Source organism: Tilletiaria anomala (assembly GCF_000711695.1).
Source record: "Tilletiaria anomala UBC 951 chromosome Unknown K437scaffold_10, whole genome shotgun sequence".
In the NCBI taxonomy this organism is placed as follows: domain Eukaryota; kingdom Fungi; phylum Basidiomycota; class Exobasidiomycetes; order Georgefischeriales; family Tilletiariaceae; genus Tilletiaria; species Tilletiaria anomala.
The window spans coordinates 139853-156362 of record NW_013547012.1 but is presented as its reverse complement, the minus strand read 5'-3'; the positions used below and the strand labels follow the sequence as shown (position 1 = coordinate 156362).

Below are 16510 nucleotides of genomic sequence, written 5' to 3'. Positions count from 1 at the left end.
AGAAATACACACATCACGGATGGTCTTCTCGCTGCAGTATGAGCGACGAGGAATCTCTTTCTGACGCTGCTCCGCTAGCGAAGCGGACCCGTTTCAACGTCGCAGCCAGCATACGATCTGACGCCCCAGCGAATCCTTCATGGCAGGACAGGACCGAGTACGATGATTTCGACACCGCAGAGGCAGAGCTGGAGGAGGAAGAGAAAATCGCTGAAGGCGTCATCATGTCCATCCTCATTCAGCACGGGCGGGTGGGCTGTGCCATCTTTGAAGATGTGTCTCATACCCTCTTTCTCCTGGAGGACGCCGCCGTCGAAGCGCATACATCCACCTTCAAAGCCGACACAGTGATCCTGGGACGAAGTGATGTACAGGAAGGTCCTGATGCTGGACACACAGCAGGAAATGCATCTACCAGTGCTGCAGCTAACAAGGAGACCGGTATGCGGGACCTCGTTGGTCTCAGTGAGCTAACACTTGAATCTTTTGACGTGTTGTGGCCTCTTCTGCATCTGACACTGACAGAACGCGTCGCTTCATTCTCCAAGTCATCGATCAGCATAAACCAGACATGATCCTTGCCAGTTCAAAGTGCTCGAGCGAAGACATCGAAGCGATGAAGACTGACTGTGCGCACCTGGGGAAAGCCGGATGAACCCTCGCATATAGCCAGCGTCAGCCTACTTACCAACCGACCTTGTTCATTTAGTAACCGAGACTGGGGGTACGCTGCAAGTGCGGCCTGCACGCGAGTACGACCCTGTAGCAGGCAAGATGCGGCTGCTGTCCATTGGTGCTTTGGACGCCGACCGCGCGGCTGACTCACAGGATGATGATGAGGGATATAGTGCAAGCCCTAAGATCACCAGCGCTGCCGAGGCAGGCGAGCTACCCTTCTTCACCAAACGCCTGAAGCTTGCATCCGCCGTCGACGCTGAGCAAATGACTCTCACGACCGCTGCAGCGTGCGCCTTGCTCAGCCATGTTTTCCGCCTCGTCTCTCATGGCGCCTTGCCCAACGCTGAGCCAGGCCTCTCGCATATCATCAGTGGCGTCGAGACCATGTGCCTTTCTAATTACTTGCAGGTGACATCTGCGACGCAAAAGGCTCTGTCTATCTTTGTGGAGGAGAGCGTGGCGAGTGCGCAGTCTTCCAGCAAGAAGGAGGGCCTGTCGCTTTTCAATGTTCTAGACTTCACCGTGTCGCCAATGGGTCGCACTCTACTACGCCGCTGGCTTGCTTGGCCATCCGCAGTTAAGAAGACCATCAACGTGCGCCACGACGCAGTCGGATGCCTGCTTCGTCCGCAGACCGCCGCAGACCTCGTCCTTCTCGTTGCGGAACTCAAGGGCGGGGCCAACATTGCTTCGCTCCTCGGGTCGGCGTTTGCTCGCGGTACGCCGAGCCTGGCCGCATGGCGCAAACTCTCAGAGTACTGCAGGCATGCCATTGCGATCAGCGAGATACTGGGCAACTTCGAAAACCTCTCGAAAATGCTCTCAGATGTGCGCTCCTTGTTCCGCGCCTTAAAGGTGCATTTTCTCACACTGGTATCATGATGCTCCCCGTGCTTTGCAGATCCTCAGCGCCATCAATGTTGCTAGCCTTGCAGATATCGCAGACATGCTTGGAATCATTGACTGGCAAGAGAGGTAAGCGCTTTTCCTTGTTCTTTCGTGTCGGCTACGTCTCTTAATCCGCATTGCGATGCCCAGCACGCAAGAACGCTCTGTAGTCATCTGTGTGGGCCATGATGCTCAGCTCGACGAGTGGCGCCGGTCGTACGCTGCGCTCCCTAGCCTGCTCAGCACTGTTGCAGAGAGCTTGCGCGGCACGGCGATGCAGGAGCATGCAGAAAGGTGAGAGTGCGATACTATGCTCTCTGCATTCAGCGAGCTAACGTATTGATTTACTTGGCCTAATGACTCTTCTGTCCCACATAGCTTCAACATCTGCTTCTTCCCTCAGCTCGGCTATCTCATTGCCTTGCCACGTGAATCCGAAGACATGACTGGCGCAGAGAGGCAAATCGAAGGCTTGACGTTCTCTTTCTCGTCCAACATGATGGATTACTTCAAATGTATGGTGGCTCCGGAATTCGCTGCGGTGACCTGACCGCGGGCTGATCAGACTGTTGACTTCTGCAGCTCAGGAAATGGAGGACCTTGACGTTCACGTGAGGTCACCGTGACCTGAGTACGGCTGGTTGTTCACTAACAAATGTCTTCACAGCTCGGAGATCTTCACTCGTACATTGCAGATAGGCAGATAGAGATCACCAACGATCTGCAACAGCGCGTGCTTGCCAAGCAGGCGGTCATCTTGAGTGGAGCACAAGCTATGGCGGAGCTGGATTGGTGAAAAACAGTCACGCGATTGGTATCGAACCGGCTGCTGACCTATCTCGAATCAGTTTGATTTCGCTCGCCCGGGCGGCGCAGGAGTACGGCTACGTGCGGCCAAACATGATTGAGGGCAACGAGATCAGGATCGAGCGCGGGCGCCATCCTTTATCCGAGCGATGCGTCGAGAGCTTTGTTAGTGCCAACGACCATCTTTGAAACCGTGCGTCGTTGACTCATGTTTCCTGGCTTTTAGGTTCCAAATGATGCGATGCTCGTAGGCGGCAAAGGCGATCTGCAGGATGCTATGGTCCAGGATAGCAATTTTGAAGAGTTTGACCAACAGCAGGCTGGAGAATCCACGGACGCCGCAGCGGGAAACAGCATGATAGTTGTGACAGGCGCGAACTGCTGCGGGAAGAGCGTCTTTATCAAAAGCATTGCAATGATCGTGTGAGTGTCTGCGAATGGCGGTGTGTCCGTGGCCATATTTGAAAGCCACACGTTCTATGCTGACAGTTGCAATCGTGTCAGTTACATGGCACAATGCGGCTCCTTCGTCCCTGCTGACCGCGCGGTCTTGGGTGTTTGCGATAAAAGTTAGTACGATACAGCCGACTGAAACTATACGAGGAATTGACGAATCGTACCGCCGCTGAAAGTCTTGACCAGTATACAAGTGCTTGAGTCGGTGGGAAGAATGCAGAGCAACTTTCTTATCGACATAAGCCAGTGCAGTTTTGCCTTGAGACACTGCACGGCTCGCTCCCTCGTCCTTCTCGACGAGACGGCAAAGGGGACCGACGCCAAAGGTGGGTCTCTGGTGAGCTTGCTATTCTAGACCAATCCGTTGAAGTCCAGAATTCTTCAGACGGGGCTGCACTGTTCGCTGCCATTGTCCAAGACCTCTTGACGCGCGGTCAAGACTGTCCCAAAGCTGCCGTCGCAACCCACTTCCACGATGTCTTCTTCAATGGTATACTTCCGCCATACCTACCCTTCACTCCCATGCATATGCAAATTGTGCTGGAGCAGACGGATGGAAACGAAGACATCATCTACCTTTTCAAGTATGCAACGCTCGGAGCATATGAAATTTCGTTCCGCAGGCGCTGATTCATCCACCTTTGTTCCGTCAGAGCGGCTCCTGGATTTTCGGACTCGTCGAATGCTGGCCACTGCGCCCGGATTTTCGGAATTGACGTGGAGGTGGTGAACCGCGGTGATTTCGTAACGCGTTTGCTGCGCCAAGGTCATGCATCTGATCTGGCATTTGCCGGCCTTGAAGACGATGGCGAAGGGGCAGCATACTCTTCCGCTTGCATCACCAATAAAGAAGAGCTGATGGTGATTGAAAGAGTGGCTCGGCTGTTCCTCGATTGGGATATTGACGGCACCTTGCAAGAACTTGAAGACGGGAAGAATGAAGGCAGCGAGCACAGACCTTTGATTCGAGAGCAAGTGCGCGCCATTCTGGCAAGCCAGCTGCTTAAGACCGATCGTCCAGAACATATGGAAGAGCGCAACAACATGGCTTCCAGTAAACAAGAAGGTATTGCTGATATGAGGCCTGCTTACGCGGATGGGTTTGAGAACCTCGCGCACGGCTTCGCGGGCTCCGATTGCCACAAGTACATACCAGAAGAGGTGGAATTCTTAGACGCTCCTTGATGGACATGACAAACAAATTGCGGCCGCTGCCAGCGCCCCACGCTCGGTTGATGATAATGAGGAATCCACACAAGCGATATGCGCCTCGACTTTGAATGCACTGTAGCTTGCAAGCGTGCTCAATGGCTTATAATGTGATGCAGGGATGCTTCCATTCTATTGCAACTCCCCTGACGTCTGTTATAGCATGCACGCAGCCTCACCGAGCCACAGAACGTCCACGTGGTTCCTCTTCGCATTCCTGAACGCTGCAATATGATGGGGGCGCGTCGAATGAGCCCGGCTCAGCTCCTGGATGCACAGATCGGTCCTGCGCGACCATGGCGCCAGAGCCGACAATCGTGATACCTTCTGTGTGCAGTGTCGCGCTGCTCGCTGTGCTGATCCTCGAACTGCGACTGATGGACCTTGCCATTGCTGCGCCACCACGGGTGACGGAAGCCGAACGGTGAGAACGGGAAGAGCTCCTGCTAAGGCTGCGACGCAGGCGCTCGCCCACAGGCTCTGGCTCGGGCAACTCTCCAATCTTCCCACGGTTGTGTACATGATCGCCCAGGATCGTCATGCCCGCCATTCGCGGGATCAGGGCGCGCTCACGTGCCGTGAGGTCAGCAATTGTCTGCCCGCATACGCAGTAGTCATGTCGCGAGCCGTGCTGGGGCAGCGCAGTGTTGGCCCACGGCGCATCAGGAGGGAGTGTCGCAGGTGCACCAGGCTCGCCGATATGTTGAATGCCAATGTCATACGGCATGTTTGGCGAGCGCGGAATGTTGTCGGATTCCGAGTATTCGGGCAGCGTGACTGCGTGGTAGGCGACGCAGCAAGATGGGATTATGACAGGTTGCCTCAGCGCAAAGACCTTCAGCTTGCGTTCGGATCCTTCCGGCAAGCCTTCAAAGGCAGGAGAGCGAGAGTGCACCACCTCTACCACCAATGTGTGAGAGAAGCGGATACCGGCACGAGAGCCAGGCATCGTCGTTGCACGAATGACGTTGTCGTCTGGAATTCTCGCAACCGTCTGGACCGTCCAAGCATGATCTGTGCCCGCGTCTCTGATGAAGCCCTGCGCCTTGTTTCCGTCACCCGGCCCCAGATGGTCGTTCGGACGCGGAGGCACCCATCCACGCTCCCACAATTTGTGGCGCTGGGTGGGTACACTCTGCTTGCCTTTTTTGCGAGTGTGCAGTTCGATCGTCGTCTCGAGGATCACGCGGACGAGGTAGACGATCAGGTCCGACGGTGGGTTCGGGGAGTGCACATCGACGTTAAAGATGCCGCCGACGGAGACGGAGCTGCTTGTGCAGGTGATGCTCAACAGCCCGACGGTCGGATGCAGATCATTGTACAGCACCGTCATGGGCGTCAGCACGTTGTCGGACGAAGGATTGACGATTGGAAATATGTCCCGATGCGCTTCGACGTTCGACTTGGCGCGGCCTGCGCCAAGCGCCGTCGCTTTAATCGTGTAGCGGACGCGCCCGAACGGGGAGCGCTCGTAAGGAGGTGTGTCAGCTGGGATGATGAATGCGAATTCGAAACTGGAGATTTGGGAGCGCGGAGGCAGAAGAAGAGGTTCTCGTGACAGATCAGCATTTGGCTCTTTTTTACTCCAAAGCATCGAGACCGGTCTGCTCACCCGTGCACACCCCTCGAAAGCTGCAGCCCACTCCCATCGGTAGCGCTCTCGCTCGCAGCAGATGCGCTGGCGATGCTCGTGCTCCTATCCGCGCTTGGGGCGTCCACATCCTTGACGGGGCCACGCCCGCGACTAACGGCGCGGTCCTTGCCGCGTCCCCCGAAGAGGGGGAGCGCGACGCTCGCACTGCGCGTGGCCGGCTTATGCGCATCGTGGTGTGCGGTGCTGCTGCTGCTGCTGTTGTTGCTATTGCTATTGCCAAGGCCCCCGCGCCCTCGTGTGGGCTGAGGCGCAGCGCTGGAAGCGCGCTCGGACGCTGAGCTGCCACCGCCAGCATTGTCATGGCTCGAGCTGCCTCTCGATGACAAGCCATTCTCCAGAGATGGACGCGAGAGGAGGCTCCCGAGTCCTCCACGGCCGCGTGTCGTCGCGGCGTCTTCGAGCGACGCCCTGCCGACATCTTCGGCGCCTGCTGCGCTGCGCGCACTTGCAGTGGAGCCGATCCCACCGCGACCAGTTGGAGGCCTGCTCAATGTGCTGGGGCCGACATCTTCTGCATGGCCACTAACTTGCGAGCGCGGTGGAGAAAATGTGGACTCCGCCGGCGGCCTCTCAGAAGTGGACGAGGGAGAGTCAGGCGCGATGACGCTCACGTCCCGCTGCTGCGAGTACGGAATCGTCCCGCTCGTGCTGCGCGCTGTCCGCGGTGCGGGGCTGAACACCCTTGATCCACCGATGACATTCGCCGGACCGGGGACCGATGTACGCCTCCCCTCCGCGTCCAAAGGCGGCGCCAGCAGGTCTCCTCCTTCCTCATCTCCTGCAGTAGCGGCTGGGGCAGGACTTGGCGCACGACTGGCGACTCGGCTGGCCGGCCGTGAGCGCGAATTGGCCCTGCTAGGTGCGCGACTGGAGTTGGGCGAGTGCCTCGCGGACACCGAAACGGAGTTCGATCCGGGCTTGCGGGAAGCTGAGCGGCCGCGTGACATGGCGGCTGCGATGGCGCTCGCCAGGCCACCTCCGCCGATGCTGTGTCTGTGCTTGTCCCTCTCCCGCTCGCGGTGCTCGTGAGACGGAGATGCATCCCCGTTGAGACAGACGGCGTGATGATCGTCGTGCGAGCCAGCGTGTCCTCCTCCAGAATGCGTGGTGCGAGACGAGGAGCCGCGGTAGAGAAGGTCAGGTCGATCAGCGTTGTGTTCTTCACGCGAGGAGCAAGTAGAGGTCGGGTATCTGGGCGAGTCAGGTGTCTCAAACGTGGGTGTGAGAGTTCCAGAGCGAGACGTTCCGCTGCGATGGAAGTAGTGGTGGTGATGGTGGTGGCTGTGGTGGGAGGAATCTTCGTCGCTTCGATGCGGGATCAGCGGTAATCTTGACGCCGATGTCGGGGCCGAGCGCTCCGGGCTGGCGTGCCTGCTTTTGCTGCGCCCCTTTTCCTTCTCTTTGCCCTTTTTTTGTGCGACTCCAATCTCGAGCGTCTTCTCAAGCACCACTGTGTCCTCCCAGGTGATGAGCATGGAACTCGTCGCAGAATCGAGGATGCCAATGGTCTGGACACCCTTGAGCTTAACCTTGATGCCACCTATGTGACGTTCGGAAGGGACCCACAGCTCAACGAGGCCACGAACGAGCTCATCCTGAGACGTAGGAGGGAGCGCTTCCTGGTCGCCGCGTGTAGTGCGGTCTGGTGGGTGGAGGAAAAGGCTGTTCTGGAGCAGATGCAGTTTGATCTCACATGGTTGGAAGAGGGACGACAGCATTTTGGGCCCTTGCTTAGCGACTGGACAACGCCAGCAGTTTGCTGCAAGAAAACCTTCTGCGACTTGCAAGCCGAGGACTGAAAGCCTGGAAGAGGGAGGATGGAGGCCTTCGAGGGACACCCCGTGCAGGTCAACTTCGGCCCAGGGCCGTTGTGAAGCAGGTTGCAGCCAGACACCGCGTGCTGGTCAGCTCCTTTCCCCTATCAAGATTAACCCTGGGAGGACGCTCGCTGGAGTGAACGCTTTGCTGACAGCGGGCCGCAGGGTGTCAAGAGGGAGAAGACGAAGAAGGATTGTGATAGCTGATCATCAGCGGCATCCGAAGCCCAACCAAAGGTCAAAAGCCCAGTCAAAGTGTGACTTAACTCATCTTCGCCGCATTTGTCCATGCACCAAAAAGAATTCCCCGAAAAGGGGTTTGAGTACATTCAATTGGCGCATTATTTTCAGGGCGCTGGCAAGCCATCTCGGAGGATTTGTGTGCTCAAATTGGCGTTGAATCCCATGTCTTTCATGAACTTTGGGAGCCTTCCGCGGGTTGCCGAATAGTCCTCTGGGAGATCCGCCGGATTTCTCACCGGAAAAGCTGTGGAAATGAGAGGTATGGCGGAATCTCGGTCGCGCTTCCCGCAGAGCATATTTGTTGCAGACCTCGTGACGTATGGCAGTCGCATTGCGAACATCGTCGGTGCGGCGCTTGCACCGTATACATATATATACTCTCCCATCGTGAGCATGTCGTGTTCAGGATCGGCGGGCGTCGCAGAGAGACCACGGCCGGGAATTGAGCAATGGGCTGCTTGCTTCCATCGCAACGATTCGACTCGCACAGCAGCGCCGGTAGTCCCTGCTCAACGTCACGTAGCGCCTGCCCTTTCGTATCGCCCACCGCAGCCATGGCGTCTTCGTCACTGTCATCTTCCTCACCAACAGCGGCAACCAACACCAGTGTCCCCGCCACGCTGAATCTGACGCCCTCGCAAGCGCGCGCCGAAGCGTCCGGCCTCTCCGCGCGGCTCGGCGACATCAAGGAGCTGCTCTCGGTGCACGAGTCGACGCTGGCTGCGCAGCACGTCTCGCTGACGTCGCCGCTGATCGACCGAGAGGGCTTCCCGCTCGCCGACATGGACCTCCTGGCAGTCCGCACGGCGCGGCAGGAGATACACAGGCTGAATAATGACAGGTTGCGCATCGAGTCGAGGCTCCACCAGCTGCTACAGGTCGCCCTCAGGCGGGATGACAGCGAAGGATCGGCGCAGAGACCTTTGCGGCCCGTAGCCGCGACCAATAGACATGCGAGTGCTGCCACCTCGGACGTGGAAGCGAGAAGTAATGCAAACCCAAGTGCGAGTGCGAACGACCATGCGGCAGCGAGGGGCGCGATCCATCTGCAGCCCTTTGCACAGATCAACAGCGTGTCGCCCGCCCCCGCCCCCGCGTACCGAGCAGGCCTGCAGCCTGGTGATCTGATACTACGCGTCTCGTCAGGTGTAGGCACGGATGCACGTGCAGCTGTAGACGCCAGCAATCACGACTCGCTACGAGCACTGCCGGCGCTCGTGCGTGAAGGCAGGCAGGTCATCTTCACCGTTCGCCGCATACGCGAGACGAGCGGGCGCGAGAGGGAGGAGGTCGGGGAGTTTACGCTTACCCCAAGCAGCGGGTGGGGCGGACGCGGGCTTCTGGGGTGCGTCGTGTGCCTGCCTTGCTTGTCTCCAATCTGGCACCAGTGACTTCGATTTATCGTGCAGCGTGGGCGAGAATACTGACGAGCATTTCTGGTTTTGCATTCAACCACCTGGTTCTTGTAGGTGTCACATCCTGCCACTATGATCATGGTTTCCGCGACATCTTTCCCATACGCATCAACGCGAACCCGCCATCGTGGACGATTGCAGCTTCCAGTCGATTGTACCCTCGTTTCGTTTTGGAACTCTCCACATCTCAGCACCCAATTGGAAGATGTCTCAAAAGCATTGATGTACTGTATCCTACACTCTCTGTTCGCATCGCTACGGTCTCGCTGCTCATTCGCACTTGAAACTTGCGTATGCTACATGGGTCAGTTTTTATGCTACAACAATTTCACACGCCTTCATGGTCTCTTATCTCTACTGTTGGATAGCCATGATGGCTTTCATACTCGCATCCAGCTCTTTCTTCGTCTCCTCATCCAAGGGCTGAGAAGTCTCTCGGCCACCATCCGCTGCCCGGTTCTGACCCTCTCGCTTTCTTTTCCGGTTCTGTGCGGCTACACCTCCCTTGGCCTCGACGTTAGGAACGGGCTCTTTTGCGCCGGCGGAGCCAGCGGGTAGTGCGGCTGTATTGCTGAGGGCTTCTGCGGTGTTAATATTGCCCGGCTGGGTCTGGAACATGGCAAACAGCGCTCGCTGTCGCTCGACATCTGCTCTGCGCTCAGACGAAGCGTTGTGGCGTCGCAAGAAGAAGATTACCTTCTTATCCATTTCGATCGCTCGCATCTGCGTCTTCTTGATTGTGCCTGAAAGCGGATTCGTTCAATTGCAGCTCAGTAAAAAGCCAGGCGACGGGTCAGAGCGAAGAACCAAGCAAAACATACCGCTGCAATGCACGACAGCGATCCGGACCCTGCGCCCTTCCAGCTCGTTGATCATGGTGATTGCAGCCCAGACGGTCCTTGCAGCCTCTCTTGCACACCGTATGATAGCCATGCCCGTCTTGGGAGAGTAGTATCGACACGCAAGCGCGCCGCCGCATGTTCCGGCGCCCGCATCGCCGAAGAACGTCTCCAGCGCTTTGCGTATGGCTCGGATTAGCGTCGAAGCGTTCAGTGTAGATGGCAGGTGCGCTGGGCTGAGCGAGTGCGCAGACGATGAAGAGGACGAGGATGAGCCACTAGGTGAAGGCGCGGGTGCGGCCATGGACAGTAGCAGCCATCGGTTCTGCGGCAGGACCAAGGCATCAGCCCGCTTTCCGTTTACCTCTTTGTGACTGCACTTGCACTCACTTTGAATCTGACCATGGCAAGCGCAGACGATCTTCTGCATCCACCTCGAACCGGCACCTATGCTGCAGGGGAACGATCACCAGAGAGACGACGGATGCAGCGGTATTGCAAATAAATGGACAGCCTTGTCAAAATGTCGCCTGTTGTCAGCATCTCTCCTTTCTACAGTCAACGTCTTCCTTCTTCGCCTGTCGACGGCGTTGCCACCTATTTTTTTTCCTAACCCCGCTCAGAAGGGAAAAAAAGAATTGTGGGACCAGAACTCAAATGTGTGTTGAGGCGTCGGATATCTCTCCGAAAATGGATCACTCCACCCTCGGTCAGAACACCGCGTCGTGCTCCCGACCTCCCTTGCCAATAAAGAGAAGGGGCCACCGCCGATAAGGCCCATAGCTAGTAGCGTTTGCTGTCACCCATTTGGATATATAAATCGTGATGGTATTGGCAAGCGCCGATGAGAACACCCTTTCGAACGGATCACAGCTCGACGATCAGGTGAGCAAAAGTGGAGAACCTCACGCAAGCGTTCGAGATGGCCAACGGCAGGGGATCTATTGGAACCGTGGTCACCGCTAACACCACCGCAGGGTCATTAAGACTGACACACAGCGACGCCGAAGCGCATGTCGATTGGCTCTTTACGCTGCTTGAGTCCCAAGGACATGCGGACTACATTGGTGAGCCGATTTCGCAACTCGAGCACTGTCTGCAAGCCGCCCACTTCGCCGAACAAGCAGGCGCCAACGCGACGACCGTGATCGCTGCGCTGTTGCACGATGTCGGTCAGTTCATCCCGCTGGAGGAGAAGGTAAACAGCGCCAAATTTGCACATGCGCAGAAGGATGGACAAGAAATGATGCAAGGGGGGGCCAGTGTCGGCCGTATGGGACATGATCGTCTCGGCGAGGAATGGCTACGGCAGCACGGCTGGCCGGAGACCGTGAGCAAGCTGGTCGGCGCGCATGTTGTTGCCAAGCGGTACGTCGCGATGAAATCGCCACCAAGCGACGGGCACGAACGGCAGACACTGAGAACCCTCACATGCCTTGCGCAGATATCTTACGGCAACCTCGGCTGAGTACCTCGCAGCACTTTCATTCGCCTCGGTGGCGTCGCTCAAGCATCAAGGGGGACCGTTCACTTCATCAGAAGTAACAGCGTTCGAGCAAGATCCCCAGTGGCGCCAAAAGGTGCAGCTCCGATTATGGGACGACAAGGCCAAGGTCGTAGGGTTGGAGACGAAGCCGATTTCAGCATACCGTAAAACCGCAGTCGACGTGCTGCTTGGCGTCGCGTGATGATCTGCATTACGGTTGGGCTGGATAATGATACATGAGCAAAGGGTAATCTGAATGTGATGCTTACTATTTAATGTCACGAATGTCTTCCTGTCTGACAATGCTGAAACCCCCTGTCGGTCGTCAAAGGGGGCTACAATGAGCTTACTCATAGGCGTCGTCGTACCCGTACGCCTCCTCTGCATAAGCGTCCGAGTACGCCCCTCCGTCAGATACGAAACCACCTGCGTCGGATCCGCCGTCCCTGCTCCTGCTATCCCTCCCGGCGCGCTCAGGCACGCGCCCTTTCCCATTTGCGCGGCTGCCACGAGAGCGATCCCTGTCAATGTCCTTGTCATCCTCGCTGCCGAAATCCGACTCGCCGCCCAGGCCGGTGCTCGCCTCGCTGCGGGCCTGTGAAGCGGCACGGCCGATCATGTTGTAAGCCGCACCGATGCCGCCCAAGTCATCCAGCTCGCTGTGCGGCCGCGATCCGCCCGCCGAGACGATCCCCGATTGATTCGGTAGCAGATTGCCGAGCGCGCTGTAGTTGATTTTTCGGCTGAATTTTTTCTGCTTCATCATGTTCACAGTCGACTCGAGGGCTGAGCTTCCTGCAGCGTTGCTGCTATCCCGCAACACTGGTTTCTTGCGTGGCTTGCTGCGTTTCGGCTGGATACCGCGCTTTAGATCTTCTTCCTCCTTGATTGCTTTTTGCAGCGATTCCTCAAGCCATTCCTTGTTGAATTCGGTCCAGATGCGCTCTTTGACCAACTCCTCATCTTTGGAGAGCAGATACTCGTCGAGCTCTTCTTCGTCTAGATTCGCCAGCGGGTCCTTTGGATCCTCCGCTGGTAGCTTGCTCTTTTTCATCGCGACGGAATCGGAAGCTTGTTCTTCACCACTTCGAGCACGCTTCTTCGGCCTAGTTGTAAGCGCATCTACCTCCTCCACCACACCACTTCCCTCATTTCCACTGGCAGCACCTCTCGCAGCGGCTTGTGAAGTGCCTATTTGAGCCTGTCGCTCGGCTGCGGTGAGCTTAGCCCGGCGTTCGCTTTGCTCTAATTCATGGACGACGCGGTCGAAATCGTCGCGCAGGCGATCAGACTGCAGGAGGCCTTGTACTTCGTCCGCGATGACTTGGTCTACCTGCTCCTCGACGTCAGTGTTGGCTTCGGCCGAGAGGGCCCCCTCTTTGGCTCCAGAAGCCTCGCCCTCATCACTGTCCACCAGATCGTCTGCTTGGTCATCGCTCTCTGACCCGTCATCATCCTCGCCCCTTTGCCCGTCTCCCACTGTCCTTGATGACCACTTTTTCGAGCTCCTCATCTCGACCCCGGAGCTATCCGCCTTATTCTTGCCACGCACGTCTTCGCGCTTGGCATTCGCGCTGATCTTGCGTGCAATTTCCTCCTTCTTCTCTTTCCCCTTCCTTGCCTTCTGCGCCTGATTTGAGGTTGCGCTCGGCGGCATCGCACCATCGCTGACATTGTTGTACAGCTGGCGGAAATCGTGGATGCTCATCTTGGCCGCAGGCGTCGCACGAAACTCATCGAGACGCTTCTTGAGTGTCACGTCAGCCACCTTGACCACTTGCACAACCTCAGCGACGCTGCGGCGGAAGTTGTTCATTCGCGCTGCGAGCAGCAGACAGGCGCCTGTGATACCCGACGGCCGACGGCCTTGTACGAGCCAATCGTTCTTGAAACGGATGCAGAGACGCGACGCATCTTCCACCACTCGCTCGTACTCGTCGCCAAAGTCTAGGAGGCGCGCAAAGCGTCGGATATAAATCGAAGGCTCCATGATGTCGATGCTGCGTTGTTCAGGATCGAAGCGGAGAAGCTGTGCGAGGCGCAGATACGCTCGACCGAGGACGAAAACATTGACCTGGAGATCAGCAGCAGCAGAAATGATGTAGTCAAAGCGGGGAGTCAGCGGCTGCGCAGGTATAGACCACAACAGGAGTATTCGCTCACCTTGATCAGATCAGCGATCTCGATGAGCATGATAGGGATCTTTTTCCTTCGAAATGCAAGGTAAACGCATGCTCCGTATGAGTACTGACTGCGTCGGCCTTGCACCAAATTTCCGGCTGCGTCGCGCTCGAGCGTCTCTGGATTTGGGAACCACTGCTTACCTTGCCCAATGTTGAGGGCCAGGGTGAATAAACGCGTCGCAGTTTGGTGCAGATCTTCCGACTCTTGATTCAGCTGACGGCAAAGGTTGCGGATCGCTTGCTTGGCTGGGGTGGGAGAAGAGGCAAGTAGACAAAGATTGTGCAAGTTAGCACAGCCTGCGAATGCCTAAACGGGACGCTCTGGTTGCTGCTGCTCACCATTGTAGATCGTCGCCTCTCTCGAGTCAGTTCCATCACCGTACCTCCGTCCACCGGGTCCGACCATAGCATGCTTCCCCGTGGAGCCGGAGACTTGTGTGCCGTGCACCGTCGCCGCACCGGCGGAGGTCTCTCCAAAGGTGACGTCGTTGACAATCTCCGACTCGCCCAGCACATGGCCGCACTGCGTGCAGACCTGCGTGCCATCTTGCGTCTCGATCGAGTCCGAGTCGCATTGCGGACAGGTACGCATTTTGGATTACGTGCTGCCAGGAAGCCCGGGGTTCTGGTCGATGTCCTGAAAGGGCCCAGCAAAACACTCCGTATGTCAAATCACACAGGTCAAGCGCGCTGCATGGCAGCCGTGGAGCATGAGCGTGGCTGTAAACTGCAAGGCGTACGTCTTCGGCGTCCTCAGCATTGGGTCATGGCATCTGGCCGTTGACCGCTCGACACTTCCGCTGGTTGTTCATCCATGCCAGTCGCTTCAGACATCAGTGATCCCGGCCTGGTCGAGTCTCAGGTCTCGCATATGATGAATAGGAAAGAGGATGAGAGGTAGGCTGGGGAATCTCACCAAGGCAGCGTTAGAACTTTTCTCGCACGAGAAAGCAGGAGGCTACATCCACGACGAGGTCACCCATCAGTCTGGGCTTCCGCGCCTTCTTACATGCATTTTTTCCCGCTGTCCACGCGCGACTCTTCACACTCGTTTGGTCCCTGAATCACCCTTGCAATGCTGGTCACTCGGCTCCTGCACGTCGCTCGATGTTGCTGGATGCTGGAGCCATGTGTATCGCATTTCGCGGCTCCAGGATCTTCTTGGAATCAGCAGCAAGTCAGGCAAGAGGACAAAGACAAGACAACAATCATGGTGAATCGGCAGCTCTACCGTTGGGTGGGTATGGAATTCGGCCTCATCAATGCTACTGCCTGAATTTAGTGGCTCGTCCATACTGCGATTTGCCCTTTCCATAACAAGGCAATTCGGGCCAACGTCGACGAGGTTGCACCCCGTTCTGCCACGCTTAAGGACCACGTTCTACTTATCTCGGATGTATTCAAAGTGCTCGACGACTCCAGACTCTTGCATCTTCGCTACTGCACGCTGAGGCTCCATATAATGCTTCGTTCCCGCCTCCTCCCTTTGTCGCTCGAGGCGGCCGACCATATCATGCCTGCTTTGATTGAGTGCATCCACCTCCCTCTGCGTACGCACATGAGAAGCTCTCCGCTCATCATGGGTCTCACGTTGCCGGAGTGCGCGCGCTTGCAGCCAACGCATCTGGTTTGTAGGTCGGCGAATATGTGTTGAACGCAGAGGACTAGATTTGGCCCGACGGGGCCTTCTGCGTGGCAGTGTGCGCCCAGGAGCATGGACGAGCTGCTCGTATATGTTGAAGACGTACACTCATCTACCGGCCACTATGGCACTCGCGCAACCAAGGCTAACGCCGGACAGTAAGGCGTATGCTCATCTGCGTCCCACGCAAGGTCACCGACCTCCACACCAGAGGATTCGGCTGCAAGCGCGCGCGCTCTGCCAGTGTGACACTAAGCGGCCCAAGACCCTCTCTACAACGACACGCTCCAATTGACGCGGTGGCGCATGTACATACGGTCAACCAGGTCGCTCTGGCAGGCAGGGACGTGGTACATGATTCGAACATCTGCTACAAAATACAAGTGCTATGTAATAGGGCAGCTGCCGCCGGCCGATGCCATGTATCAGTAAATCAACGATGCGCGGCATCGCGGCAGTGGCTGTCTTCTTGGCCGGCAGGAGAGGACTGAGCTATCGGCCAGCAATTCAAACTCAGATACCCTCGTTCTCCAAAAACCAGAAACTCAAACATTCCAGAAGACTGATTCGTCTGCGACACTGCGCAACTGCCATGTCATGAACATTGTCATGATCGTGATGACGATGAAACACTGTTAAAATAACACCGATCACGATGGCAGAACGAATGTGATAGCTATTCGATCGATTTTTGGGGGCACCAGTGGAAACAGGATTGATCATGAGCTGATTCAAGTCCAAGAGAGAATTCATCCATACACACCCTGGGTGACCCAGACGACCAGACCGGATTCTGTCATTCTACCATTTGCACGGGGGCGATGTATGCGCCGATGCATGGCTTTCGACGCGAGGAGCTGGCACCGCACTATAGTGGAGACAGTGTGAAAACATGTCATGAGACGAACATGGTTGCGAGTTGCAAGATTCTGAGGCTTTGAGATCTAGACATCAATAACAGTAACGTAGAATGTACATACTATTGTCGTACGTGGCGCAAACGACACTGTATGGAATCGACTGCTGCCGCTGGTTCGGCTCACTATGTACTGTCGCAGAATCAAGAATTGACCAACCAATGCCAAGCTTCTTCTCAAAGGTGGGTTGATGGCAACGAAGCTGTACTGAATTCGTTCAGGCATCATCCGCTCGGCGATGAAGCAATCGGGTAACAGGAGGGCAGCGCTGGATGG

General features: G+C 56.7%; 6 protein-coding genes across 6 annotated transcripts; 3 read left to right on the top strand and 3 right to left on the bottom strand.

Moving 5' to 3' along the window:
* Positions 1-38: 38 nt before the first annotated feature.
* On the top strand, positions 39-4014 carry K437DRAFT_266635 (uncharacterized protein; the record flags this gene model as incomplete). The annotated part of the gene is made up of 14 exons (XM_013389843.1): positions 39-465; positions 549-629; positions 710-1506; positions 1580-1653; positions 1717-1860; positions 1945-2081; positions 2149-2177; positions 2234-2358; positions 2415-2538; positions 2600-2796; positions 2878-2942; positions 3006-3155; positions 3215-3413; positions 3483-4014. The coding sequence occupies 14 exons, from the start codon at positions 39-41 to the stop codon at positions 4012-4014; spliced, it is 3081 nt and encodes a 1026-aa protein (XP_013245297.1).
* A 199-nt stretch (positions 4015-4213) lies between these two features.
* Positions 4214-7410, bottom strand: K437DRAFT_266634 (uncharacterized protein; the record flags this gene model as incomplete). Its single annotated transcript, XM_013389842.1, has 2 exons — positions 4214-5552; positions 5651-7410. 2 exons carry the CDS (start codon positions 7408-7410, stop codon positions 4214-4216), a joined length of 3099 nt encoding a protein of 1032 aa, XP_013245296.1.
* Positions 7411-8120: 710 nt separating this feature from the next.
* On the top strand, positions 8121-9480 carry K437DRAFT_254226 (uncharacterized protein). Its single transcript, XM_013389841.1, has one exon. It carries the CDS (start codon positions 8202-8204, stop codon positions 9141-9143), a length of 942 nt encoding a protein of 313 aa, XP_013245295.1. The 5' UTR covers positions 8121-8201; the 3' UTR covers positions 9144-9480.
* Positions 9481-9521: 41 nt separating this feature from the next.
* Positions 9522-10310, bottom strand: K437DRAFT_261375 (uncharacterized protein; the record flags this gene model as incomplete). Its single annotated transcript, XM_013389840.1, has 2 exons — positions 9522-9910; positions 9989-10310. The coding sequence occupies 2 exons, from the start codon at positions 10308-10310 to the stop codon at positions 9522-9524; spliced, it is 711 nt and encodes a 236-aa protein (XP_013245294.1).
* Positions 10311-10708: 398 nt separating this feature from the next.
* On the top strand, positions 10709-11755 carry K437DRAFT_254223 (uncharacterized protein). Its single transcript, XM_013389839.1, has 2 exons — positions 10709-11374; positions 11451-11755. Exons 1-2 carry the CDS (start codon positions 10929-10931, stop codon positions 11692-11694), a joined length of 690 nt encoding a protein of 229 aa, XP_013245293.1. The 5' UTR covers positions 10709-10928; the 3' UTR covers positions 11695-11755.
* On the bottom strand, positions 11683-14531 carry K437DRAFT_293054 (uncharacterized protein). The gene is made up of 3 exons (XM_013389838.1): positions 14015-14531; positions 13656-13921; positions 11683-13566 (listed from the first exon to the last, which is right to left on the bottom strand). The coding sequence occupies exons 1-3, from the start codon at positions 14265-14267 to the stop codon at positions 11839-11841; spliced, it is 2247 nt and encodes a 748-aa protein (XP_013245292.1). The 5' UTR covers positions 14268-14531; the 3' UTR covers positions 11683-11838.
* Between the last annotated feature and the right edge of the window lie 1979 nt (positions 14532-16510).

Bases quoted from the DNA above. Each gene is read 5' to 3' on its own strand.
- K437DRAFT_254223 (XM_013389839.1), top strand. From the start codon at position 10,929: ATGGCCAACGGCAGGGGATCTATTGGAACCGTGGTCACCGCTAACACC. The intron at 11,375-11,450 runs GTACGTCGCGAT...TGCCTTGCGCAG, and splicing joins GCGCATGTTGTTGCCAAGCG to ATATCTTACGGCAACCTCGG.
- K437DRAFT_254226 (XM_013389841.1), top strand. From the start codon at position 8,202: ATGGGCTGCTTGCTTCCATCGCAACGATTCGACTCGCACAGCAGCGCC.
- K437DRAFT_293054 (XM_013389838.1), bottom strand. From the start codon at position 14,267: ATGCGTACCTGTCCGCAATGCGACTCGGACTCGATCGAGACGCAAGAT. The intron at 13,922-14,014 runs GTGAGCAGCAGC...CTCCCACCCCAG, and splicing joins AGAGGCGACGATCTACAATG to CCAAGCAAGCGATCCGCAAC. The intron at 13,567-13,655 runs GTGAGCGAATAC...GCTGATCTCCAG, and splicing joins AGATCGCTGATCTGATCAAG to GTCAATGTTTTCGTCCTCGG.